The sequence below is a fragment of the Lacerta agilis genome, chromosome 14 (genome assembly GCF_009819535.1).
Source record: "Lacerta agilis isolate rLacAgi1 chromosome 14, rLacAgi1.pri, whole genome shotgun sequence".
In the NCBI taxonomy this organism is placed as follows: domain Eukaryota; kingdom Metazoa; phylum Chordata; class Lepidosauria; order Squamata; family Lacertidae; genus Lacerta; species Lacerta agilis.
In genome coordinates, this window is record NC_046325.1 from 33,521,432 (window position 1) to 33,547,331 (window position 25,900).

The following is a 25,900-nucleotide window of genomic DNA, read 5'->3' on the forward strand; positions in this document are numbered from 1 at the left end:
TTTCCCCCCCACACTCCGTTTATCTTAGCTCTTCTTCTGTTCCACTTCCTGCTCTTTCTTCTTCTGCTTCTTCTGCTTCTCTACTTTCTCCTGAGCTTTCCTCTCCTTCTCGACGGCCACGTTCAGCTCCTTCAGCTTCCTCTTCAGGAGGGAACGGTCGTGAGAGTTGCTGACTCCGAGAGCCTGCAGGGACGTGGCAGGAGAATTTGGAACATGCAAAGTTCAGAGGTTTGTGTCCTCAGCCACACACACACACACACACACACACACACATCCGCATATGCCAACCCCCTGGGGCCCTAGATACCCGAGCACCCACAAAATTCCCCATGAAGGGGCTGGGCACCCACAAATTTCAGTGCACACTGCATGGCACCCATGGCCCCGGGCACCCATGGTCATGGGGCCAAGCTGGCACTCCTGAATATCTGCAATAGCATCGCTTTCTGTATTGGATGCCTCCTCCTCTGTTCTTCCTGCAGTGAAGGTCAGGGCTCAGACAACACCTTCACAGAAGAGGTTCTTGAGCTGGCTGACTAGGCAGTAAGCTGTGGTCAGACACTCAGTGTGCGTCAAGGGCACTTCGCAGCCAAAGAAATGAACATGGCAGATAGTTAAATCTCTATTGTTTAAGATAACACTGCCACTTCTGCAGCTCTGGATAACTACGCACACCAACCTAGCGTCTAGACAGCTATTCCTGGGTCCACGCTCTATGGAGCAGTTGCAGCAACAGGGAACCACTTTCCCTCCACCGGTTTATGTACTTCCCCTGACGGGATGAGACTAGGCCTGAGAGGAAACTTCCTCTGCTCCTCCCTCTTCAGTCCCCTCCTGGTTCCGGGAACCCCAAAGCTCCCTGCAGTCCACAAAAGCATTGCCATCCCGCCAGCAGCGATGGCAAAGCAGGAGTGTGGATGGGATGCAAACCCCCCCGCCGCCCCTCTTCTCCATCACCTTCAGCTTGGTTCCATCGAGGAGGAGGAGCTGCTGGCCGTCCACTTCCTGGGCGGCAAATTCTGCCATGTATTGCTCCAGGTTCAAGCTCTCCAACCACTGCCCCACTTTCTGACTGCTCCACGTCGAAGCTGCGCTCAGAGGCTCATCCAGGAACTGCAGAGAGGATTATGAGAGTACGGGAAGCTTTTCATGTTTAATAGACTATTGTATTTTAATATTTTGTTGGATGCCGCCCAGAGTGGCTGGGGAAACGCAGCCAGATGGGCGGGGTATAAATAAATTATTATTATTATTATTATTATTATTATTATTATTATTATTATTATTATTTGCAATGAATGATTATGATAATCAGTGTTGTTTTTTCTGGGAGTACTCAAGGGTACATGGTAGCGGCACCTTTTTTCCTAGAAGAAAATCACTAATAATAATAATTATTATTAATAAATAATGTATCTTGATTTTTTTGTTTTTACTTATTTTTGAAAATCAGGACTCCCCACCCCACCCCAGCTGCGATGCACTCAGCTCCGGCACCTCTCAGCTGGGCACCATTGTCGTTCTAAGAGAATGAAGGTGCTGTTCATGATGAGTTCTGGCACTATTTTTCTAGAAAAACAGCACTGATTAAATTTATCCATCTGAGGATCGCAGGGTGGTTTACAGTATAAAAGGAGAGACTATCATCCAGCTTGGGCTGTCGTCAGTAGTGAGTGGTGTATTCTGCCCATGCTCAGAGGCCCTGATTATTTTATTAGTTGTTCACATGGTTCAGGGCTGGTGAGCCTTTGCTCAAGATATGGGCTCTCAGAACAGCAGGTTGAGCCAAAGACAGGTGCATTCAGGATCCAAGAGAAAAAAGTTACTAGTCCTCATTAAAGGGCAGACTGGGGGGAGGTAAAAAGGTAAAGGACCCCTGGATGGTTAAGTCCAGTCAAAGGTGACTATGGGGTTGCGGCACTCATCTCGCTTTCAGGGCAAGGGAGCCGGCGTTTGTCCACAGACAGTTTTCTGGGTCATGTGGCCAGCATGACTAAACCGCTTCTGGCGCAATGGGGCACCATAACGGAAACCAGAGCACGTGGAAACGCCGTCTATCTCCCCGCCACAGTGATACCTATTTATCTACTTGCACTGGTGTGCTTTCGAACTGCTAGGTTGGCAGGAGCAGGGACCGAACAACAGGAGCTCACCCCATCGCACGAATTCGAACCACCATCCTTCTGATCGGCAAGCCCAAGAGGCTCAGTGGTTTAGACCACAGTGCCACCCGCGTCCCAGGGGGAGATATCGGTGGCATTGCGCAGGTGGTTCTAAAGACCCAGGTGCACCCAGGGCATCGCTTGTCAGGGGACTTACCTCATCAGACGACTGGGAAAGGGTGTGGTAGGGGTAGGAGCACTTTGTCGTCTCAGGATGAGCTCCACTCAGGGTCTTGGGGCTGCTGCTACTGCTGGGAGGGGTGGAGTCATCACTCAGGGTAGATTCCTGTTGGCAGGACAGAGAAGGGTTAAGGAAAAGGCCTGCAAGGCGACTCTCAGCCTGGCCCATTTCGACCAGGCCTGGGAGGGCAGACTGACTCCAGCTACAAAGGCTGCTTCTGCTGCCTATGGTTCCTAGCAGAAAACATCAGGGCGAGATATTGATTAGGTGTTGTTGCAGGAGTCAAGATTCAGTTTGGGATATGTGTTCTAGTTTGCTACTTATCCGCACCTTATTCTTTATTGTTAGCTCTTGCTATCGGATAATGTTTTACTGAATATTTATTCATAGGAGCCTAGTGTTTATATTTGCATTACTGTTTATAAATGTTCTGGTAGATTGCAATTCTTACAGAATTAGCTGGTTGTTTTGATGGCATGCGGTACATTGAGCATGGTTTACTGCAGAAAAGTGGCACGTGGACAAGCAATTATTGTACCGGAGGCAGGGTGCGGGGGCGGGTCACCAGACTTATGCAGGAGTAACACCACTCATGCAGGGGTTATATTCTGGAGGCCTGGCATGCATATGCGAAAATCATGTAAGAGGCTAAAAGGCCTGTTCCGTTCTGCTCTTGCTCCTGCTCTCTCTCTCTCTCTCTCTACACACAACTAAAGCTGCTGTGCTACCCCATAAGTCAGCTGCTAGTTGGGGAGGCTGAGCAGCCTAAATATAGCCCCATGGGGCACCTCTGGTCTCTTTGGGCTTCTGCCTTCATTGACATCCTCTCTGGGCTCCAGGGAGGATGTCCTCTCAAGCACAAGGACTCTCCGGCTCTCAATTTCCTGGTTTGAACCTATTTATTTATTTCCCAGTGCCACGTGTATACGTGGTTGCACACGAGTTGATCACATGTAACGGGGGGGGGGTGACGCCTGTGTACACAAACTGTATGCAAATCTGGGTCTCCTCATTTGGCGATGCTTTTCGTCTTTTCCAATAACCCAGCTCACGCTTGCTAGGAAAAGCTGCTCTTTCTCAGCCTCACCAAAACAGCATAAGCTGTCATTGGTGTAGCGTGGGTTGCCAGTGCCCAGGACTGTGCAGAGGGGGTGGGTGGGAGGGAAACGGACGGAGTACGCATGTGCATTCAACTGCCTAATGGCACCAATGACACCCAGGGCATGGGTAGGCAAACTAAGGCCTGGGGGCTGGATCTGGCCCAATCGCCTTCTAAATCCGGTCCGCAGACGGTCCAGGAATCAGCATGTTTTTACATGAGTAGAATGTGTCCTTTTATTTAAAATGCATCTCTGGGTTATTTGTGGGGCATAGGAATTTGTTCATTTAATTTTCAAAATATAGTCCGCCCCCCCCCAAGGTCTGAGGGACAGTGGGCCAGCACCCTGCTGAAAAAGTTTGCTGACCCCTGCCCAGGAGGTTGCAGTCGCAGAGTTAAGAAAAGAAGAGTTGTTCTGTTGTCTGGAAAGGTCCTTTCCTGGTTTTCACGGAGAAGCCGTTTTCAACGGAGCCCAGCGACTGTATTGAGGCAGCACCGGGTGTCGACATTTTGTGCCCCCCGACAATCTTGCACCTGGGGCAACAGCCCCTGTGACCCCTTACACACACTACAAATCATGCCCTAGTATGGGGCTTGGGGTACCAGCCCATTACCCATCAGACGGACTCATAACCTGCGAGGCAGACTTCTTGCGGCTGAAGGCCTCGTTCTTGGGGGAGGAGGTGGGGGAGGCAGTGCTTCCTGAGGAGGCGGAGCCTTTGCCGCTGTCCGTGAACCAGGAGAAAGGCATGAAGGTCGAGGCAGAGGAGCGGCTGGGGCCCTCCATCAGCTCCCTGCAGGAGAGGGGGACAAGTATCAACAACAAGGAAATGGGGTTGCAAAACAGGCAATATAATTTGCGATAATAAAAATCTGGGGAGGTTGCGGGATTAGAAAAGAGACTCCCGCTGGAATAGCTTTGTGCAATACTGGGACCAGAACTAAGTGCTATGGTGCTGGAAAAGCAGTATTGGAAGCAATTTCAGTCACACAAGTGAGAAATGATAAATAATCTGAACTGATACGTAATCATTATACACTGGAACCGTGGTTCTCGAACTTAATCCATTCCGGCAGTCCGTTCGACTCCCGAAACTGTTCGGAAACCAAGGCGTGGTTTCCGATTGGCTGCAGGAGCTTCCTGCAGCCAATCGGAAGCCGCGTTGGACATTCAGCTTCCGAAAAACGTTCGCAAACAGGAACACTCACTTCCGGGTTTGTGGCGTTCGGGAGCCGATTTGTTCGACAGCTAAGCTGTCCGGGAACCAAGGTACCACTGTACTATTAAAAGAACTAATACATTGCATGGTATTTTGTTGCATTTAGCTATATTTCCTTATTCTATCTGTAGAAGATTAACATAAAAAATAAATCTTAAGTTTTATTTATTTTTAATGTGATCAAGATGGGGAGGATGAATCCAAATATGAAACATGATCAGAGATGGATTAGTTTCACATATATGCTTCTGTTCACTCAGCACAGTTGTGAAATTTCCAGAAAAAACCAAGCCCTAAACCAATGGTTCCCAAACTCTCCCCACCCGACAGACCACTTGAAAATTGTTGAGGGTCTTAATGGACTGCTTAATTATTTTCCTGCCTGTTGTAGAAATTGTAACTCTGTGCTAAATGCTGTGTGGTTTCCAATTGCATTTTTACAGAGATGCCGTAGACCCCCTGAACGAACCTTATGGACCACTGATGCTCTGTGGACCACCGTTTGGAAAAACCACCTGTTTTCAGTCCAGACTTGGGCTACATACTACACACTATACATTTAAAGCACATCCGCTTCCCCTCAAAGAATTCTGGGCCCTGTAGTTTACCCCTCACAAGGTTACAGTTCCCAGTAACCCCTTAACAAACTACAGCACCCATAATTCTTTGAAGAAAGAAGACGTGCTTTCTTGGTATCGCGTGTATCCAGCCTTCGATAATTTAATTTAAATGCCAGCCAGGCCCCTTGGATGCCAGATTCTGGCAGGATCCAGCCTACTTCTGCAATCCATTAAACTTTATATCCTCATGCCAGATTTGTGGAGGCTTACTGCAGGCATAGGCAAGCTTGGCCCTCCAGATTTTTTGGGACTACAGTTCCCATCATCCCTGACCACTGTTCCTGTTAGCTAGGGATCATGGGAGTTGTAGTCCCAAAACATCTGGAGGGCCAAGTTTGCCTATGCCTGGCTAACTGTGTTGCCAGAGCCTCCAGAATACAAGTGAAACCATCCCATTTTCTGTTAAATCCTCTCTGTGTTTTTCTGCCTCAGCTGATAGTTTTGAAATTGAAACACTATCTGTACAGAATTTGGTAGAGGTAGCGTCTTAAACTTGCATTAGCACCAGAGATTAAGCTGCCATGAGGTTGCCTTTAAAATGTGAAGAATCATAGGAATGTTACAGTCATGGGGAATGTAGGTCAGTCAACCAGTTAAAAGTTTTTTGGTTGATTAATCATTTTGCTGCTAATAGATTAATCAAAACTGATCTATTGTGATTTTATGCTTTTAATGGGCTGTGCTGCTTGAATGTGTGTTTCTGGCTCTTTTGGATTATTGATGCCTGTAAGTCTTGTGGATTGTATATTATACTTGTGCATTAAGTATACTGTTAATTTATTTTCATAAGCCGCCATGTAAGGAAAGGTTTCGTTAAATAGACAAATGCATGAACTACATAATACATCAAACAGATTGAAATACATTTGCATAAAAGCAGTATAGGTGACTTTATGCAGAAACTGAAAGGAGAAATATAACTTGCATTGCAAGATACCACTCATTCTTAAAAGGAAAAAAAAACCCTACTTTTAAAATCTGGGAATCTGGCATATACTGTAGAGAATATTCATTGTTTACATGAGCACATCAGAGTCATAAGGACCGTGGTGCGGAAGATCTAAGTTAAAAAGCGATGAAGGGTCTGCTTTCTTCATAATAGTAAAAATCATCATCTAACAATTAGCTTTTATGGGTAGGTCTACACACAGGGAAAAATACCGCTATAAATAAGTCAGAAACTAAATAGTTAAACAAAAGAGAGAGAGAAACGCTATGTAAAAATTGCATAGAAATTTTTTATTTTATTTTTGCTCTCTGGCACCATCTGGTGTTGCATGTTTATAATAAATTCAAAAGCTTTTTTTTTTTTTTTACTAATGTAGCTTAGTCCATATATGCCTGGGTCTCATTTTTTTTAAATACCTTTTTAAAAGCGAAGTGTATTGCTTTGTTATTGTTTAGACTGAACAATAACAAAGCAATACACCTCACTCACAAGATTGGTTGCTTTTTTCATTGACTTCTGAAATATTTATTGAAATACAGTGCTTTTGCTTTTCTTTTTTTAATGCTATGTTAGCTTTAAGTTGCCCATCCTTCTGTGGCTTGTACTTGCTGCTAGAAAGAGCCATTGTGTTTGCCTTTCTGTGACATCTTTATCGGCTGCCTTTGGGATACAATAAGAGCCTTCGTTTGAAAGCTTCGCAGACAGGATAGAAGAGGCAGCTAGCAAGTCTCCTTATATGAAGCCATGGCCTCATTCTCCATCTCCCCCATTAACCAGCTGACACACAGAGAATGTGCAATGAACGCTTTCATTCATTAACCCACTGATTGTTGTTGTTTAGTCGTGTCCGACTCTTCGTGACCCCATGGACCAGAGCACGCCAGGCACTCCTGTCTTCCACTGCCTCCCGCAGTTTGGTCAGACTCATGCCAGTCACTTCGAGAACACTGTCCAACCATCTCATCCTCTGTCGTCCCCTTCTCCTTGTGCCCTCCATCTTTCCCAACATCAGGGGCTTTTCCAGGTAGTCTTCTCTTCTCATGAGGTGGCCAAAGTACTGGAGCCTCAGCTTCAGGATCTGTCCTTCCAGTGAGCTGATTTACTTCAGAATGGATAGGTTTGATCTTCTTCCAGTCCATGGGACTCTCAAGAGTCTCCTCCAGCACCATAATTCAAAAGCATCAAATCTTCAGCAATCAGCCTTCTTTATGGTCCAGCTCTCACTTCCATACATCACTACTGGGAAAACCATAGCTTTAACTATACGGACCTTTGTCGGCAAGATGCTGTCTAGATTTGTCATCACTTTTCTCCCAAGAAGAAGAGTTTGGATTTGATATCCCGCTTTTCACTACCCGAAGGAGTCTCAAAGCGGCTAACATTCTCCTTTCCCTTCCTCCCCCACAACAAACACTCTGTGAGGTGAGTGGGGCTGAGAGACTTCAGAGAAGTGTGACTAGCCCAAGGTCACCCAGCAGCTGCATGTGGAGGAGCGGAGGCACGAACCCGGTTCCCCAGATTACGAGTCTTACCGCTCTTAACCACTACACCACACTGGCTCTATTAATATTAATAGCAGGCGTCTATTAATTTTGTGACTGCTGTCACCATCTGCAGTGATCATGGAGCCCAAGAAAGTAAAATCTCTCACTGCCTCCATTTCTTCCCCTTCTATTTGCCAGGAGATGATGGGACCAGTGGCCATGATCCGATCTTAGTTTTTTTGATGTTGAGCTTCAGACCATATTTTGCGTTCTCCTCTTTCACACTCCTCCTCACTTTCTGCCATCAAGGTTGTGTCATCAGCATATCTGAGGCTGTTGATATTTCTTCCGGCAATCTTAATTCCATTGATTAAAGTTTGCCAAGCTGCATTGGGGGCATAGCTGTCAACCCTCCCTGCTGTTCCCCACTGCTATATACATAGCTGTCAAACATCCCTGCTGTTTCCCAATACTATAATAAGGGAATTTCCTGCAAAAAAAGGGAAAGGTTAACAGCTATGATTGGGGGTGGGGGGGATAGGGAAATTAGGGGGTGAGTGGGATGATTTGCAGTACTTACTAGACAAGCACATTTGATTACAACCTTTGTGCTCAAAAGCAGCATGCAGCTCATAAATAACCTGCAACGTGCGAGAAAGAAGTGATTCCCGGCGCTTCCATTGTTCCAGTACAATTGAGAAATCAAGGTTGTGTTGATTTAAATGGCTTACACTTCTAACAGGGTCTTGCTTTTAAAAACAAACCTGAACTATTTAACCGCTGCCTAAGGTGGCCACATGCCACTCTGTTTGAAGAGCTGTCAGGTGACAGCCCTCTGCTTGACGGAGTCTTCTGTTTGATCCCGGAATGTCCTGCTGTTCCTTAGGACGTCCCTGTTTTCATCAGAGAAATGTTGGAAGGTATGGAGTTATCCAGAGAAGACTCCCTGGAAAAGACCCTGGTGTTGGGAAAGATGGAGGGCACAAGGAGAAGGGGACGACAGAGGATGAGATGGTTGGACAGTGTTCTTGATGCGACTGGCATGAGTTTGGCCAAACTGTGGGAGGCAGTGAAAGATTGGGGTGCCTGGCGTGCTCTGGTCCATGGGGTCACGAAGAGTCGGACACGACTGAACAACAACAACAAATGGAGTAATCCGACCACAGAACAAAGAAGATAAGTAACTATGCAACCTTTAGAAGGCATGTGAAGGCAGCCCCGTATAGGAATGTTTTTTTAAAAAAATGTTTCGTGTTTTGTTATGTTTTTATATATGTTGTGTATATATGTTGTGTAGGCTCCTATGATGTAAGTAATGGGCCTTGTTGGCTAGCCTGACCCTTAAAATATCACTGGGTTGCTCATTGCTATATAAATTACTTCACTAAAATACATGTTTTGTTATGTGCAAATGGCTTTAGATACCTATTAGGTCCATAAATTACCATATAGCATATATTCAACACAAAAAACAGTGGCAATTTGTTGTTGACAGAAGACAGCTGGACATATAAAGGGCCCCATTACATTCAGTAGCTTAGGGCCTCATCAAACCTAATTCCGGCCCTGACTTGCACTAGCGTGCTTTCAGACTGCCAGGTTGGCAGCAGCTGGGACAGAGAAACGGGAGCTCACCCCGTTGCAGGGATTCGAACCACCGACCTTCCAATCGGCAAGCCCAAGAGGCTCAGTGGTTTAGACCATGGCACCACCAGCGTCCCATAGTTATAAGAAGAGCCTGCTCCTCCATCTTGTTCCCAGAGGCCTCTGGGAAACCCTTGAGCAGGACCTGAGCAAAAGAGAGCTCTCCTCTCCCGTGGGTTTCCAGCAACTGGTATTCAGAAGCATTAATTACTGTCTCCAACCACGGAGGCAGAGCACAGCCATGACACCTACAGTAGTAGCCCTAGACAGCCTTCTCCTCCATAGATTTGTCCAATCCAAGTCGGTAGCCATCACTACTTCCTGTGGGACCAGGTTTCATAGCTGAACTGTGCTCTGCTCCATCCTCTTGCCCAGGCTGAGAGCAGAGCTCTTTCCACGAGAGCAGCATTTCCCAAACTTGGGCCTCCCACTGTTTTTGGACTTTTCCCATCATCCCTGACCACTGGACCTGCTAGCTAAGGATAATGGGAGCTGTAGTCCAGAAAACAGCTGGAGACCCAGGTTTGGGAAACCCTGTAAAAGCTATCACTAGAGGCATCTTATTCAGACACAATTGCATGGCACTTTTTCGGGTGGATGTTTCTGACGCCCCTCTATTGTGTGTGTGTGATATGTGCGCGCATATCTGTGTATCACCCACCTTCCACATAATTTACAGGGTTCAACGAGAAATCAATTTGAGAGGAGCCTCAGGAAATTGCCAATTGCTTACCTGTTGCCCATGGAGAGCCGATTGCCCCCTTTTTCTTTCCTGCTCTTCCCAGAAGATGCCCTTCTGAGGGTGACCCTGTGCATCAGGAAGGGGACAATTAGGCACATGTGGAAAAACCAGGTGCAGTTCTGAGATATGTAGAAAGCACACAAGCAGAGGGGGCTGTGAAAGAGAGCCCATAGATACAAAATGAACAGAGTGGTCCACTCCTTGTCTTTGAATAGCCAGCTTTCAAGACTCACCCTAAATCCAGAAACTTCCGGCGGGTTTTCTTGTCGAGACCAATAGTTGGGCTTGCGGGATCTGGCGGGCTCGTGTCCCGGCTGTCGTCTGGAAGGGGAAACGGGGAGGTGAGAGGGAGCAGTGTTTAATTTCTGAAATGAGAAGTGCTTAGGCCAAAGACTGATACACAAATAATATACCGGTAATGATTTTAACCACTTTTGAATTAACCCAAGTTTTGCTGCCTCTGTTTTCTGACTGCTGTATGGAAAAGCACATGAACCTGACCTTTGAAGAGTTTGTAAGTAAACATTTTTAGCTTTCCAAATGTGTGGTCTTTTTCTGTGCTAGGGACCTTAGAAGAGCATATTTTAAAGGCACAGTAGCCTATATTTTGTGATTTTAAATCTCTGCTGGGGTTCTTTCACCAAAGATTTCTTGCACCCAAACCTGGATCTTGGCATCTGGGGAATTCTCCTTTTTATACTTTCCCCCACTTGCCAACCAACTTTCTGCACATGCTCAAGAGCTCCGTTGTTTTTACTAATGTTTCCCGTGTTCTGCGCATACGGCCTGGGGTTGGAAAACTAAGTTCTGAAATGAAGCCCTGGCTGAAATGAAAAGATGTGCAAGGAATATTATTCAAGAACAAGTTAATTTAGGAGCAAAAATGTTCTGCTTATTCTATGTGTTTATTTTCGTATATAGGCAAAGGTAAAGGGACCCCTGACCATTAGGTCCAGTCGCGGATGACTCTGTGGTTACAGTGCTTATCTCACTTTATTGGCTGAGGGAGCCGGCGTACAGCTTCCGGGTCATATGGCCAGCATGACTAAGCTGCTTTTGGCGAACCAGAGCAGCACACGGAAACGCCGTTTACCTTCCTGCTGGAGCGGTACCTATTTATCTACTTGCACTTTGACGTGCTTTTGAACTGCTCGTTTTCAATTTTTGAGCTAACAAAACATGGGCCGCAGTAGTGGCATACAGAAACAACCTTTTTTGAGGTTATTGTGTGTTTATTTTCTTTAAGAACTTACAGGATATTTCTGGGAGGGTGGAGGTATAATCCTTTCTGCATCAAATCAATATAGGTAGAGCCGCAGGTAGGTTTGTGCATCTGCAGGCAGGTTATGCACCCTTTAGGCACTTCCTTTCCTCAAGGATAACATGTGTTGTGGCAATGTCTATGGTTTCCCCCAGCCCCAAGCTGCCCAGAGCCCATGCTTACCTTCACTGTGCCTCTCCCTGCGTGCATAGATGGGTGAGCTGTCTGAACTGTGGCAGGACTTGGGCGAGGAGCTGGTGGGGGTGCCCCCTAAGGCCTCCTGGGAGGAGGTGTTTGTCAGAGGTCGGTAACGGATGAGGGGTGATGACGGCTGTTCTTCCTGTTCCACCGACCTCCGGACTGTCGGGGCATCAAAGGAGAACTCACCGGCGCGAGTGAAGGGCGAGGAACCGGAGAGAGGAGATGAGGCCTGGAGAGAACCGTGGAGAGGGGACCTCAGGCGGTGGAGAGGGCTTCCACAGCTATCACCCGCCTGCAAGGCAAAGCAGATAGAAAAGGGTCCAGCTGCCCGGGCATTCTGACCGCAGACGGACTTGCATGCCCAGTGGGCCATGAGTGGGGCCTCAGACGACAACAACTGGCCACCTGACCATCCATGGTAACGATAGTAATAATAATAATATTCATTCATTCATTCATTCATTCATACCCCACCCATCTGGTTGGGTTTCCCCAGCCACTCTGGACAGCTCCCAAAAGAATATTAAAAACACGATAAAACATCAAACATTAAAAACTTCCCTAAACAGGGCTGCCTTCAGGTGTCTTCTAAAAGTCAGATAGTTATTTATTTCCTTGACATCTGATAGGAGGGCATTCCACAGGGCAGGCACCACTACCGAGAAGGCCCTCTGCCTGGTTCCCTGCAACCTCGCTTCTCGCTGTGAGGGAATCGCCAGAAGGCCCTCAGAACTGGACCTCAGTGTCCAGGCTGAACAATGAGGATGGAGACGCTCCTTCAGGTATACTGGGCCGAAGCTGTTTAGGGCTTTAAAGGTCAGCACCAACACTTTGAATTGTGCCCAGAAACATACTGGGAGCCAATGTAGGTCTTTCAGGACCAGTGTTATAGGGTCTCGGTGGCCAGTCCCAGTCACCAGTGTAGCTGCCACATTTTGGATTAGTTGTAGTTTCTGGGTCACCTTCAAAGGTAGCCCCACGTAGAGTGCATTGCAGTAGTCCAAGCGGCAGATAACCAAAGCATGCACCATTCTGGCGATACAGGCCGCGGGCAGGCAGGGTCTCAGCCTGCATACCAGATGGAGCTGGTAGACAGCTGCCCTGGACACAGAATGGACCTGTGCCTCCCTCCATGGATAGTTGTGTGTCCAAATGACTCCCAAGATAGGTTCTTGAAAACGCCCAATACAGTGGTACCTCAGGTTACATACGCTTCAGGTTACAGACTCTGCTAACCCAGAAATAACGCTTCAGGTTAAGAACTTTACCTCAGGATAAGAACAGAAATCGTGCTCTGGCTGCGCAGCGGCAGCGGGAGGCCCCATTAGCTAAAGTGGTGCCTCAGGTTAAGAACAGTTTCAGGTTAAGAGCGGACCTCCGGAACGAATTAAGTTCTTAACCCGAGGTACCACTGTAGTCTGGAAAAGCAGAAGCCGTTTGGAGAGAGGTCAACACAGCACCCAGTAAACCAGGTGAGAACAGGATGCTGGACTAGATGGGCCATTTTGCTGATCCGCAGGCTCCTTTTATGTTGTCAGTCTTTTTGGCAGGGAACATGATAGTCTATATTTCCTCCTTTTACGGGGCGTATTTAATTGCTAAATTAATCTGGGGAGTGCTCATATAGATACTGCAAGAAATGTACAGACCGGTGAAAGCAGACACAGTGACATTAAAGCTTTTTCTCCTACCCAAGCAGTGGTGAAAAAGCTTGTGAAACTATCCATCTATCTAATCTGTAATATCTGATGATGATCCAAAATAACAACCTGAATTTGAAAATGTGTCTCCTTAGGCTAGGGTTGTCATATTTCAAAAAGTGAAAATCCGGAAACGACGTTATTGAGCTTTTCTTTTTGGCCAAAATTGTTGAGTTCCCCCCCCCCCCCGCCCCAGAATCTAAAAATAAAATAAAATAAATTGAGGGACTAGCGATTTCTGCCCGGACACTGCTTTCGACTGCAGTATTCAGGCTATGTCCGGGAAATTCCCTACCTTAGGCCAACCTTCCCCCAAGATGGTGCCCATCAAATTTTTTGGATTACAGCTCACATCAGCCCTAGCCAGCATAGCAAACGATCAGGGATGATGGGATTTGTAGTCCAACAAACCTGCAGAGGGCACCAGGTTAGAGAAGGCTGCTGTAGGCTGTTTCCTGACTGTTCCAGTTTTGGCCACACGGTGTTTCCTGATTGGTTAAATGGGTGAGAACTTCCAAGCCACTTACGGTTTGGGAAATAAATAACGACTCAAAACAGCTAGGCAGGGTACAGCTTCACGGCCCACAACCTGTTTTGTTAAAAAGTTCTTGCGAAACTGAAAATGTGAAATTGGCGGTTGTGCTCATTTCTATATATAGGGTGCCTACACTCTGCACGGACTGGTTGCCTTGTAAATTGTGCAAATGGCTTGAGATACCTATTAGGTCCATAATTACCATAAAGCATATATTCAACACAAAAAACAGCCACAATTTGTTATTGACAAAGGACAGCTGGACATATAAAGGGCCCCGTTACCTTCAGTAGCTTAGGGCCTAAATCCGGCCCTGGGAGAGACTGCCGCCACTGAGGCCCAGCCCTGCAGCGGGGGGGGGGGGGGTTGAGGAGGGTCCGTTGCAGGGTGGATTTTATTTAAATCAAATCGATTTAAATCACGAGTCAGTAAGACTTGATTTAAACCATTTTTACTTTTTTTTACAGAAAGAATCATTCTTGTCTGTATAATTTTAATATTTACAACCAGACGAAGGTTTAATTTTTGGAATAATAAATTTTCAGAGTCGTTTTTACAGTTATATCAAAAAAATTACTGATTTGGTCATACTATTAGAAATACATAGGCAGATAATTATGATATTATTGTGTGGTTTAATGAGTTGTTTATGTTTGGACAACTTTTCTGCTGTACTTTATTGGAAGGAGAAAAACAATCATTTCCTTAATAACAATTTAAACAATGTATTTAACAGAAACAACAACATTATAGCATATGTACCCATGTTTGTTAACTGATGTGGTTAAACTATTGTTATTATTGTTGTTATTATTGTTGTTGTTGTTGTTGTTATTATTATTATTAAAAGCTTAGACTGAGTTTTAGCACACATAGAAAAACTGAAAACAAATCCTTATTTCCTGATGAATAGCCTTTGGCCTATAATGTAACTTAAGTAGAAAACTATCTTTAGAAAGATTTCTCCTCCAAAAGCATTTAAAAAAAAAAAAAATCCGATTTAAATTAAAAAAACAAAACAAAATTACACACACACACACATTTATAAATACACACACACACGTATATATATATATATATATATATATATATATATATATATATATATATATATATATATATTGATCCACCTTGGTCCGTTGGTGGAGTGAGTGAGAAATATCCCTATTTTCATCTGTGAGATGTAGGAGGGTCTGAAAGCAAGAGCAATGCATAGGGAGATATTTGGCCGGGCACTGACCTTTTTCTCCTGGATATCATCCCCTTCTGTGGAGCTGACGCTGTCTCTCAACCGGGACCTGGAGGGGCGCTGTCGCCTGCCCTTGGCGGAGAGCTGGGCTCGGGCCTTCTGAAAGCTGCTGTCCAGCCTCTGGGTCTCTGGAATCACATCATTAAAATCTGGGGGTGAAAGAGAGAAACGGGAAGGGGGGCAGAGCGGTGGCAGGCGAGGAAAAGCGAGCGTGAGAGGAAGAGGTCGGCGTAGAAGCGGCCGTGGGGGGGCGGCCGCAAGAGGAAGGATGGAGTGCGGAGAGGGCAAGATGCAACGTAAAGGAAGGAAGGAGGGAAGCGGGGAGGGCAAACGAGTGAAATTCAAGCCCCACCGAGCGGGGGGAACGGGACACAGAAAAGGGGTGGTGGAATGGAGGGCAAGAAGGGAAGGAGACACACAGAGAGAGCGTTCAGAGAAGAGAAGAGCACAGTCGTCATTCAGAAGTATCCTTTCAAAGACATGACCAGAGACTGGCCGTGACCTCCCAGAACAGAAAAGGCTACCTATAGGGCGGGCATCCTATTACACCTATAGGCCTGGGAGACCTTCCAAGTGTCCCTATTTCCCAGGGACAGTCCCGGATTTACAGAAGCCTTGCCAGTTTCTGATTTGATCCCAGAATGTCCTGCTTTTCCTTAGGACGTCCCTATGTCCATCGGAGAAATGTCGGAGGGTATGGAGTTATGTGACCCCCCAAGCCAAAGAGATAAGTAACTATACAACCTTTAGAAGACATCTGAAGGCAGCCCTGTAGGCCTATAGGGAGGTTTTTTTACCTGTATGTTTCCGGGCACAATTCAAAGTGTTGGTGCTGACCTTTAAGGCCCTAAATGGCCTTGGCACAGTACAGTGGTACCTCGACTTACGACGTTAATGCGTTCTGAAGGCGCCCTCATAGGTCGAAATTTTCGTAACTCGAAGGGCACTATCTCCGGAGGGGAAAAAAATTCGTACGTCGAGAAAACCGCATTAAAAACCTCATAAGCCGAGGACCCTCATGCCTAAGGGACCGCCTCTCCTGGTATGTCCCAGGTAGGACCTTAAGGTCCTCAAATAATAACTTTTTGGAGGTCCCGAGCCACAAGGATGCAAGGTTGGCTTTAACTAAGGCCAGGGCCTTCTCAGTACTGGCCCCGACTTGGTGGAACGGTCTATCACAAGAAACCAGGGCCCTGCGGGATTTGGCATCTTTCCTCAGGGCCTGCAAGACGGAGCTGTTCCACCTAGCCTTTGGGTTGGTTTCAGTTTAACCCTGATGTTTCGTTCTTTTGGTGTGATTGGTGGGCTACTTAAAAATGAGGCTGCAGTTTAGATTTAATTTTAAATTGTATTTTAATCTGTATTTTAATGAACTGTTTTATGTTTTTGTTGTGATTTTATTGGTGTTAGCCGCCCTGAGCCTGGTTTGGCGGGGAAGGGCGGGGTATAAATAAAAATGTATTATTATTATTATTATTATTATTATTATTATTATTATTATTATTATTATTGTATCATGCCGTCGCTTCCCCTTCATAGGTCGAAAAATAAAGAAATATTTTGCCCTACATTATTTGGTCCACATGTTGCCTTTTTTCATATCCGGTGTGTATGGAGTGGCAGACCAAGCCTTACGCAGAAACCTATTTCTTTTTTCATTCATTTTTTCCCCCCTTCAGGCACAGAGGAACATGAGAGTTGTACATAAGCACATATGCACACGTCTGTATTTCTCACACATATTTTTACTTTTGTTGCTGTTGTACACAACACTTTTTTACTCTCTTTCTTCCTCTGCGCCCTGCCCGCCCCCCCGCAAATATACATTCAACATCTTTCACGGAGGAATGCTACTGGTGTGTGTGTGTGTGTGATTTAGTAGGGGGAAATGGCGGCTGAAAAAGGTTAAGCACCTTTCCTGTGTGCCACTTTTGCAATCATGTCCTTCTGAAGTGGCTTCTAAAGCAAACAAACGTGGCTGTCAGATATTACAGTTCGCCACGTTTGCAGTTAGTTTGACCGCGGACTCCGACCCCGTCGTGCACAGATTTCAGTTCTGAGACTATTTATCTGTACACATACCTCTCTCTTTCACACAAACAGACACCCACACATGCTTGCCTGGTCCCTCAAATGCTCCAGTTATGCCCCACACCACACATCAATGCTACGGTAGTCCTAACTCCCTTGCCGTTTGCAATGCATGTTTTCGCCATCTCCCAACGGCACCTTCCCTGCATACAGAACAGCCTCATGAATTAATCAGATCCGCTAGGCATATCGAGGCAGGAAGCGCGAGGGGCTGGCTTGCTTGTGTGAGTGTGTGTGTCGCTGTGCGTGTAGCCATGTGTGCGGCAAGGTGTCTCTCGGGAGCAAAAAGTCAGCCACTGCTTAATTGACTACACAGGGATGCCGGGAGTGGGAAACGAGGAGCATCGGTATCGGGAGGCATGAAACATCAGCAGGCAAAGTTGGAGAGGTGGCAGGGGAGGTGTGCTCACACATACGAGACAAAACACAACACTGCTTAATTTTAGAAAGGGCTCGGGTTGCATGGATGCTCTCTGCCACAGGGCACCTGCTCCCCATATCCCAGCTGCGTCGAGGCTGGTTGTGGTGGCGCGGGTGGCGCTGTGGTCTAAACCACTGAGCCTCTTGGGCTTGCCGATCAGAAGGTTGGCGGTTCGAATCCGCACGGCGGGGTGAGTTCCCGTTGCTCTGCCCCAGCTCCTGCCAACCTAGCAGTTCAAAAGCACACCAGTGCAAGTAGATGAATAGGTACCGCTGCGGCGGGGAAGATAAACAGCGTTTCCGTGTGCTCTGGTTTCCGTCACGGTGTTCCATTGCGCCAAAAGCAGTTTAGTCATGCTGGCCACATGACCCGGAAAGCTGTCTGTGGACAAACGCCGGCTCCCTCAGCCTGAAAGCGAGATGAGCGCTGCAACCCCATAGTCGCCTTTGACTGGACTTAACCGTCCAGGGGTCTTTTTTTACCTATAGGTTACTCTACAAAGAGAGTTTTCTGCACATGCTCAGAGATGCTCTCGTATTGCAGCCCCTTACATGAAATATGCATGCGTGCATATGAAGAAATCAAATTTGGGCATAGACTTGAAAACGTTGGGGGAAATCTGGCTCTGGATGAATAATAGGATGAGGAACAGAAGAATGTGGAGCAGATGTAGCTTTTTGCACTGCCTGGATTCAGCCTTTCCTCATTGCAACCAGATATTCTGAATTGTTTATCATGAGCATTGCCACGATTGTTCAGGCAGGAAGAAAAGCACCACTGTACAATCTGAGTGACTGGGTGAGTCAGCCCTCTCCAGCATTCACTTCCTTCCACCATAGCTTTCAGGATATAAAACTTTCCAAGGTGGCATACAAGTAAAATTAAAATGCAAGAATGAAACATACACTATGGAAAGGAAAGTCCCAATGAGTTTTTATCGGTGCTTGACGTCATGGAGGGAGGCTACACATTCATATTGTATTTAAATATATTTTAATCTGCACTGCAGCCAAAAAGGTTTCCTTCCAGAACGGCTTACAGGATGACTTTTTTAAAAAAAAAAAAAAAAAAGAGGAAGAAAAACTGCCCTCGAGATTACAGTCTGAAAAACCATGGCATAAAAGGAAATTGGATTGGTGAGGGAGGAGGAAACAGGCATGCTCAGGTATAAGTTGATGTCTGGATCCTTAATTACAAGTTCTTAACTAATGGCATATAGCAAGCTCTACTTCCCCCACCCCATGTGCTGTGTATGTGTAGATAGGGCCGGTAGGAACACAATGTTTTGGCTGTAGGTATCAAGAGCCTAACCTCCATCCTCTTTCCGTTCCTTCTAAATCATGCCACCCCAGAAAGTTTTTGTACGGTGAGGTTCCAAATGCACCTCTGTGATTCAGAATGAGTAAGGCTACCCTTTTCCCCTACAATGTTTGCACCGCTTTGTGACTCTTTAAAGAGTTTTATTCATTTTGTTTTCATTCTTCAGAGGCTTTCTACTCACCCTAAGAGGGAAGTCTCAATCATTTTTTTTTAGTGCCCAAAAGAAGCAGATGACTATCCCCCCACCCACTTGGTTAACGTTTCATTTAATGTTTTGTTTAAAATAAAGGGGGGGGATTTTTTTAGGTTCCACTCCTCTTTCTATCTAAAGCTTGCGGGAATGTGGTATAGTGGTTAAAGTGCTGGGAAGGACGGGGACTGGGAAGACGCAGGTTCAAATCCCCACCTCACTGTGAAGCTCACTGAGTGACCTTGAGCCAGCCGCTCTCTCTCGGCCTATAACCCACCTCACAGGGTTGTTGTGAAAATAAAATGGGTGGAGTAAAGCAGGCATGCTACCTGGAGCTTCTAAGGCTGATGGGGGACTTAGGGTTATATATATATGTAGATGTACTAAAATAATATGGCACTGCTATTTCCCCCAACTCATATCTAACACGTGTTCGGGGTGGCAAAGCCATAGAGTGCATGCTTTGACTGCAGAAGGCCCCAACTTCAAGCTCCCAGCACCTCCACTTCAAAGGATCAGGTAGGCGGTAATGAGGAGGAGTTTCTCTTGCCTGAGTTCATAAAGATGAGCTGGGGAACTGCAGACCCCCAGGTGCAGTCTCATCAGCTCCAGCCAGCATGGCCAATGGATAGAGGTGATGGGAGGAGCTTGCAACCCCATTTATGTTCCAGCTGTGTCTTAGCCTGCCAAATGGTCAGGATATGAGTATTTGAAAAGGAAGAAGGAGCACAAAGAATAAATTCTGCTGGGTCGTGCAGAAAGTGACATATATATTTTTTCCAGATTCAAGATGCAGATGAGAAGCTAGGATGTTGTTGTTTAGTTGTTTAGTCGTGTCCGACTCTTCGTGACCCCATGGACCAGAGCACACCAGGCACTCCTGTCTTCCACTGCCACCCTCAGTTTGGTCAGACTCATGTCGGTAGCTTCGAGAACACTGTCCAACCATCTCATCCTCTATCGTCCCCTTCTCCTTGTGCCCTCCATCTTTCCCAACACCAGGGTCTTTTCCAGGGAGTCTTCTCTTCTCATGAGGTGGCCAAAGTATTGGAGCCTCAGCTTCAGGATCTGTCCTTCCAGTGAGCACTCAGGGCTGATTTCCTTCAGAATGGATAGGTTTGATCTTTTTGCAGTCCATGGGACTCTCAAGAGTCTCCTCCAGCACCATAATTCAAAAGCATCAATTCTTCGGCAATCAGCCTTCTTTATGGTCCAGCTCTCACTTCCATACATCACTACTGGGGAAACCATAGCTTTAACTATACAGACCTTTGTCGGCAAGGTGATGAGAAGCTAGGATGGCAACCCCAAAAGCGAGCCCTGCCTCTCTGCCTCCTCCCTCAGACGCCAGGTTGGTAAGCTCAAAAGTACAGAAATGGAAAATGCCCAGCAGGCAGCAACGGGCATCATGCCAGCAGCATCCAATTCTACACCCAACAGTGAGTGTGGCTGAGCATTGGCATTTTGTTTTGGGTCATTTTGTTCCATCCTTTACCCCCCCCCCCAAATAGTTTTGTTAGTAGCTGTGTCTGGAGTTAATTCACACTGCTCTCAGGGCACACAGGACACCTGCTGCCAATGCGAGAACAATTCACGAGAATTGTGTGTCTCCAATTTGCCATTTCTATGGGGGCCTTATGAATGTGACAGTGTCTCTGAGCGCATGCAGAATGTTTCCCTTGCCACATTATCTTTGTTGTTATTGTTTAAACGTCTATCCCGCCCTTCATCCAAAGTTCACAGGGCAGTTTACAATATAAAAAGACCCCCCCCCCCCAAAAAAACCTCTCCCCTCCCACCAACATGCCACCTGCGATGAAGGTCCTAGGAGGTTTACAAACGCTTCTTTTTAGGCACAGCCCCTGGGTGGTGCAGGGATTGGGTGAGGCCGGGGTGGAATAAGGAGCTTACCGAAAACCTCATCCGCATCTTGGAGTTTGGAGGAAGACATAATGAAGTAAATCTGTGAAGGAAGAGAGAGATGGAGAGAGGGAGGGAGGGAGAAGGAGAGAAAGAGAAACAGTAGTCAGGGCAATCGGTCTTTACAACTAGCATGAGGAATCTCCAGACCTCCCTGTCTGGCACATGGGAATCCCTGTAAGTCTCACCCCCTCCCCAACCCTTTTCCATGCCCTTCCCAACTGGAACGTCTTCTTGAATTGCGATAGTGCCTTGCGTGACAGCCTTGCCTTATGTTTTAGCAGTTAAGCAGCTGCGGGATGGCTTTTCCACTTTGTTCTCTGGCTCGAGGTATCACAGAACCCTGCAATTGCAGAGTTGGAAGGTGTCCCCGACGGTCATCTAGTCCAACCCCCTACAATGCAAGGATCTCAACACGCCCGTCTCCCATCCAATTGGAAACCTGACCAGGCCCTGCTTAACTTTGCAAATGTGCTAGCAGTTTATTGCTGCACTTTCTGGCCCTGCGTGCTGCTGCTTTTCAGCTGCTGGGGCGGGACAGGAAGGAAGGGAAGCAGGGATTCACACTTATTGGCCAAATGGATCTGAATAAGCCACCTTAATGGATTTGATTGCTTTTGCTGCTGCCGTCCCTGGAGTACATACTCTGTGTGTTCAATTCTTGCATCGCAACACCCCATCACTCAACAGGGCCTGCCCAGTAGAGAACAGCCAGCAGCCTGCCTAGTCAACATCTCCGGTATCCACCAACCTTGGGCTGGGGTGAGGGAGAGAATAATTTATTCCTCCTCATCTAATCCCACCCTCTGCCTTGACGCAAAAGTTGCGTACATTTCCTAGGGCTGACGGGAAAAAGCCAGGGGCCAAAGAAATGGTGAAAATACAGTTCTGTGTCCAGGGCAGCCGCCTACCAGCTCCATCTGGTATGCAGGCTGAGACCCTCCCTGCCCGCGGACTGTCTTGCCAGAGTGGTGCATGCTCTGGTTATCTCCCACTTGGACTACTGCAATGTGCTCTACGTGGGGCTACCTTTCAAGGTGACCCGGAAACTACAACTAATCCAGAATGCGGCAGCTAGACTGGTGACTGGGAGTGGCTGCCGAGACCACATAACAAGGGTCGTGAAAGACCTAGACGGGCTTCCAGTATGTTTCCGAGCACAATTCAAAGTGTTGGTGCTGACCTTGAAAGCCCTAAACGGCCTCGGCCCAGTATACCTGAAGGAGCGTCTCTGCCCCCATCATTCAGCACAGACACTGAGGCCCAGCTCCGAGGGCCTTCTGGCAGTTCCCTCCCTGCGAGAAGTGAGGTTAGAGGGAACCAGGCAGAGGGCCTTCTCGGTAGTGGCACCTTCCCATCAGATTTCAATGAAATAAACAACTATGTGACTTTTAGAAGACATCTGAAGGCAGCTCTGTTTAGGGAAGTTTTTAATGTTTGACGTTTTATCGTGTTTTTAATATTCTGTTGGGAACGGCCCAGAGTGGCTGGGGAAACCCAGCCAGATGGGTGGGGTATAAATTATATATATATATATATATATATATATATATATATATATATATATATATATCTGAACTCACTGTGAACTATTGCTTAGGCCTGTCTACCAGTAACTTTGGGTGGGGTAGGGGAAAAGATTTGTTTAACTACACGGGAAGCTGCTTTATACTGAGTCACAACACTGGTACATAGAACCCTAGAACCTAGCTCAGTAGGTTCTTGCATTGTCTATCCTATGTTTCAGGCAGAGCACACCCCCAGCCCTACATGGAGAAGCTGGGGATTAAACCTGGGACCTTCTACATGCAAACCAAAATGCTCTACCATGGCCTTCAACCACAGAGCAATATATCATTGTCCGTTTTCTGATGGCCTGGATAGGAAAAAGTTGTAGCATGCGTAACACCTCCATTGTCCCAAGCTGCATTTTTGTTCTCATCCATCATGCCCCAGCTGCACTTTTGCAAACAGGGGTGTATTTTAGATCTGCCCGACATTATAAAAGCCAAGCTAGCTTATCTGACGTATTCTTTTTAAGCCATGAAGGATATAAACAAGTAAATAAGCACTGCACGTTTTTATCAAAATGCCCATTCTTTGGGGTGCATATGGACTTCATACCAGTCCCAGTCCAGAAAACAAATGAAACAGCCTGTTTTTTCCAAAGAGAAACGTTGCTAAAATTGCATGTAGTTGGAACATGTGGAGGGAGACCTTTTATGGGGAATATGCAAAGAGCTGCACATGCATTATAGTATCCCCCAGAAATTGCCTTTTGTCCCCCCCCCCGAGGCATCTTCTACAGGGCACAGCTGGTTCCAGGTGTGCTCGCAAAAGCTCACATTAGCGCATTTGCAGGATCAGTTTTCCTTTTAGAGGTGCAGAGCGTTCTGACTATTATTCTTTTCCTTCCCAAGCGCCCGACAGAGAGAAATTCAGGAGGGGGAAATGGGGAGGGAAAAGCAGAGGTATGGAAGAGCTTGTGGGAACGCCGAGGGTGTGTGTGTGCATGAAAACAAAGAGGAGGGGAAGAAGGGATTCAGAAAAGAGTAGGTCTGCAGAGATGCAGAATGGGGGATGAGAAGCAGGAATGGGAAATGGATGCATAGGCTGAAGGTCCTCGATTCATGCAATAGCAACTCAAGACACGTGAAGAACGGTAGCTGGGCTAGGATCACACCCAAGGCCTAGATCTGAGCTGGCAGCCCTCCTCTCCTCAGCGCACAGCAGCATTAAACTGCCCGGCCCTTTTCTTGCAAAAAAAAAAGAAAAAGCAATGTGCTATCCGAAAGTAAGAGCCTCGTTTATGTGTTGCATTTCTCTGTTCCGCCCTTCCGCTTAGCTCACAGCATCACTTCGGCCTCACAACAACCCTGGATGGTAGATTAAGCTAAGAGAGGGAAAGAGGGAGATATTGAAAAGGCCACCCAGCGAGCTCCATGGCTGAATGGGGACCCAAACCTGCTTTCCCTACACCCAAGCCAAACATTGTAGCCAATGCACCATGTCTTCCTAACCCTCTGAATTCACAGTGACGTGTGTGTGTGTGGGGGGGAGGAACGGGGACCGATTAGCTGCTCAGAATCTCTTCCAGGGTTGAAGAAAGGCAACAGAACGAAGGAGGAGGGAGAGAGGAAATCCACCCACAAATTGGATTTTGAAAACACAGTGTGGAATGGCTAGTGTTGAAGGCCAGGAAAGGGGCTTGAATAAACAGCAGTGAAACCCTCAGCAGCACACTTACTTGGGAGTAAATGGAACAAGGCTTATTTTGGAGCGAACATGCTTAGAATAGCATTGTAAATAATAATAATAATAATAATAATAATAATAATAATAATAATAATAATAAATCACGCACACACCATGACACACAAGCATGTCAACAGCCAAAGGCCTGCCTATAGACTAGCATAAAGAATAACAGGAAAGGGAAATAAAGGAAGGGGGGGAACACGAAGGTAAAGTAGGAAGATAATTCAAAATACTGTCCACATCTCAGGTATGGGCATAGTTTTAGGATTATACTAATGAGGTCGATGAAAGGAGAATTTCCAAATATTCTCTATACTGCAGAAATTATGATAAAATACTGGTTTGAATGTCCAAACCTGCAGGGCCATGCATGGGGACTCCCAAATATGCAAGCAAGCAAACAAACCAACAAACCAAACCCCATGCCCCTGTCCCTGGGCTCTGCTACACCACAATAATTAGAGGCCGGGAACAAACGTTTCTTTTATCTCCCACTAGGCAATTTTCCTTAGTGTTTCCCATTCTGATCCGACATGCGGGAAATCCTGCAGCCAGCTTTTCCCAGTGAGAGCAGAAAGGAAGGGGAAAAAAAGGGGGGGGGGAGAGATACTTCGCAGGGCCAAAGGGGCAAGTGAGATAATAATGGTGATGTTGATGGTCGTGGGAAATCTCCAACGAGCGACAATGCAGCAGCAGTAGCAGTAACCGAGACCCAAGGCAAGAAAAAAGCAGGAAGAAGGAACGATGGAAAGATGACCGTCAAGAGAACGTGCCGCCGCTGAATGCAAGGGCCTGCACTGTCATTCGTGATTTCTTTTTTTTTGTAAACAGCACTGCTTCCAATTCTTAGCGCCCCCCCCCCACTTTGGCTGTTAAAGACTCTCTCAAAGTACGGGTGGGGCGAGGGGAAAGTGAAATGGATAAAAACACACCAAGGAAGAGCAAGCGTGGCTTACCTGGCGCGCGGAGGCATCCTCAACAAACGCCTAAAGGTCTCCTACAAATCCCACGCCCGGCTGCCAGGGCCATTTTCCATTCCCAGCCATTCCCTTCTCTGTTAGTCTCCCGTCGGTTGTTCTCCCGATGCTTCTGGTCCTTGCCTCCAAAAATCAAAGCATCACCGGGAGGCAAAGCCGGAGAAGAGAAGGAAGGAGGAACACAGACAGGATCCAAGGCTGCTGCTGTCCAGTGCTGAAGGTTGCAACTACTTTGCGGTGCGGGATTCCCCCCCCCCTCCTGGGTCTGGGAGGCTCCTCGGTTTTGGGTTTTTTCAAACGGACCTGTGAATTCGCCAAACTGGGATTGGGATTGTCCCAGGGAGATGCTGGGAGGGGGAGGGGGAGGAGGCGGGGAGTAACTGGAACCCGGAAGCAGCAGCAGCAGAAGCAGCAGCTTGGCTGGAAGTCATCCGGAGGAAGGCGCGCTCACTGCGCTGCTTTTCCTGAAATCCACGCCCAGATGCTCTCGCTTGGCTCGGCTCCTGTGTATTCCCAGGAGCCCGGGATGAGATTTGACGACGCGAGGCTCGCCTGCCTCCCTGAGGGCAGGGGAGGAGAAGGAAGAAAGGGGCGGGATGGAGGGGAAGAGATGGAAAGCGGGTGCGGGTGCAAGGAGACGAAAGGTTGCAGAGTCTTCACGCTGACATACCCTTCC

The 25,900-nt window shown here is 46.9% G+C and overlaps 1 protein-coding gene across 2 annotated transcripts; it reads right to left on the reverse strand.

The window, feature by feature from the left end:
* Positions 1-25,341, reverse strand: SAMD14 (sterile alpha motif domain containing 14). 2 transcript variants are annotated; one of them, XM_033168117.1, is made up of 10 exons: positions 25,204-25,341; positions 20,981-21,032; positions 15,039-15,175; positions 11,546-11,855; positions 10,335-10,422; positions 10,093-10,167; positions 4,077-4,236; positions 2,320-2,448; positions 958-1,113; positions 1-183 (listed from the first exon to the last, which is right to left on the reverse strand). In XM_033168117.1, the coding sequence occupies exons 2-10, from the start codon at positions 21,018-21,020 to the stop codon at positions 25-27; spliced, it is 1,254 nt and encodes a 417-aa protein (XP_033024008.1). In that variant the 5' UTR covers positions 21,021-21,032; positions 25,204-25,341; the 3' UTR covers positions 1-24. The 2 variants fall into 2 exon arrangements, with proteins under 2 accessions (XP_033024008.1, XP_033024007.1); XM_033168116.1 differs by having other exon boundaries at positions 15,039-15,196.
* Positions 25,342-25,900: the final 559 nt, after the last annotated feature.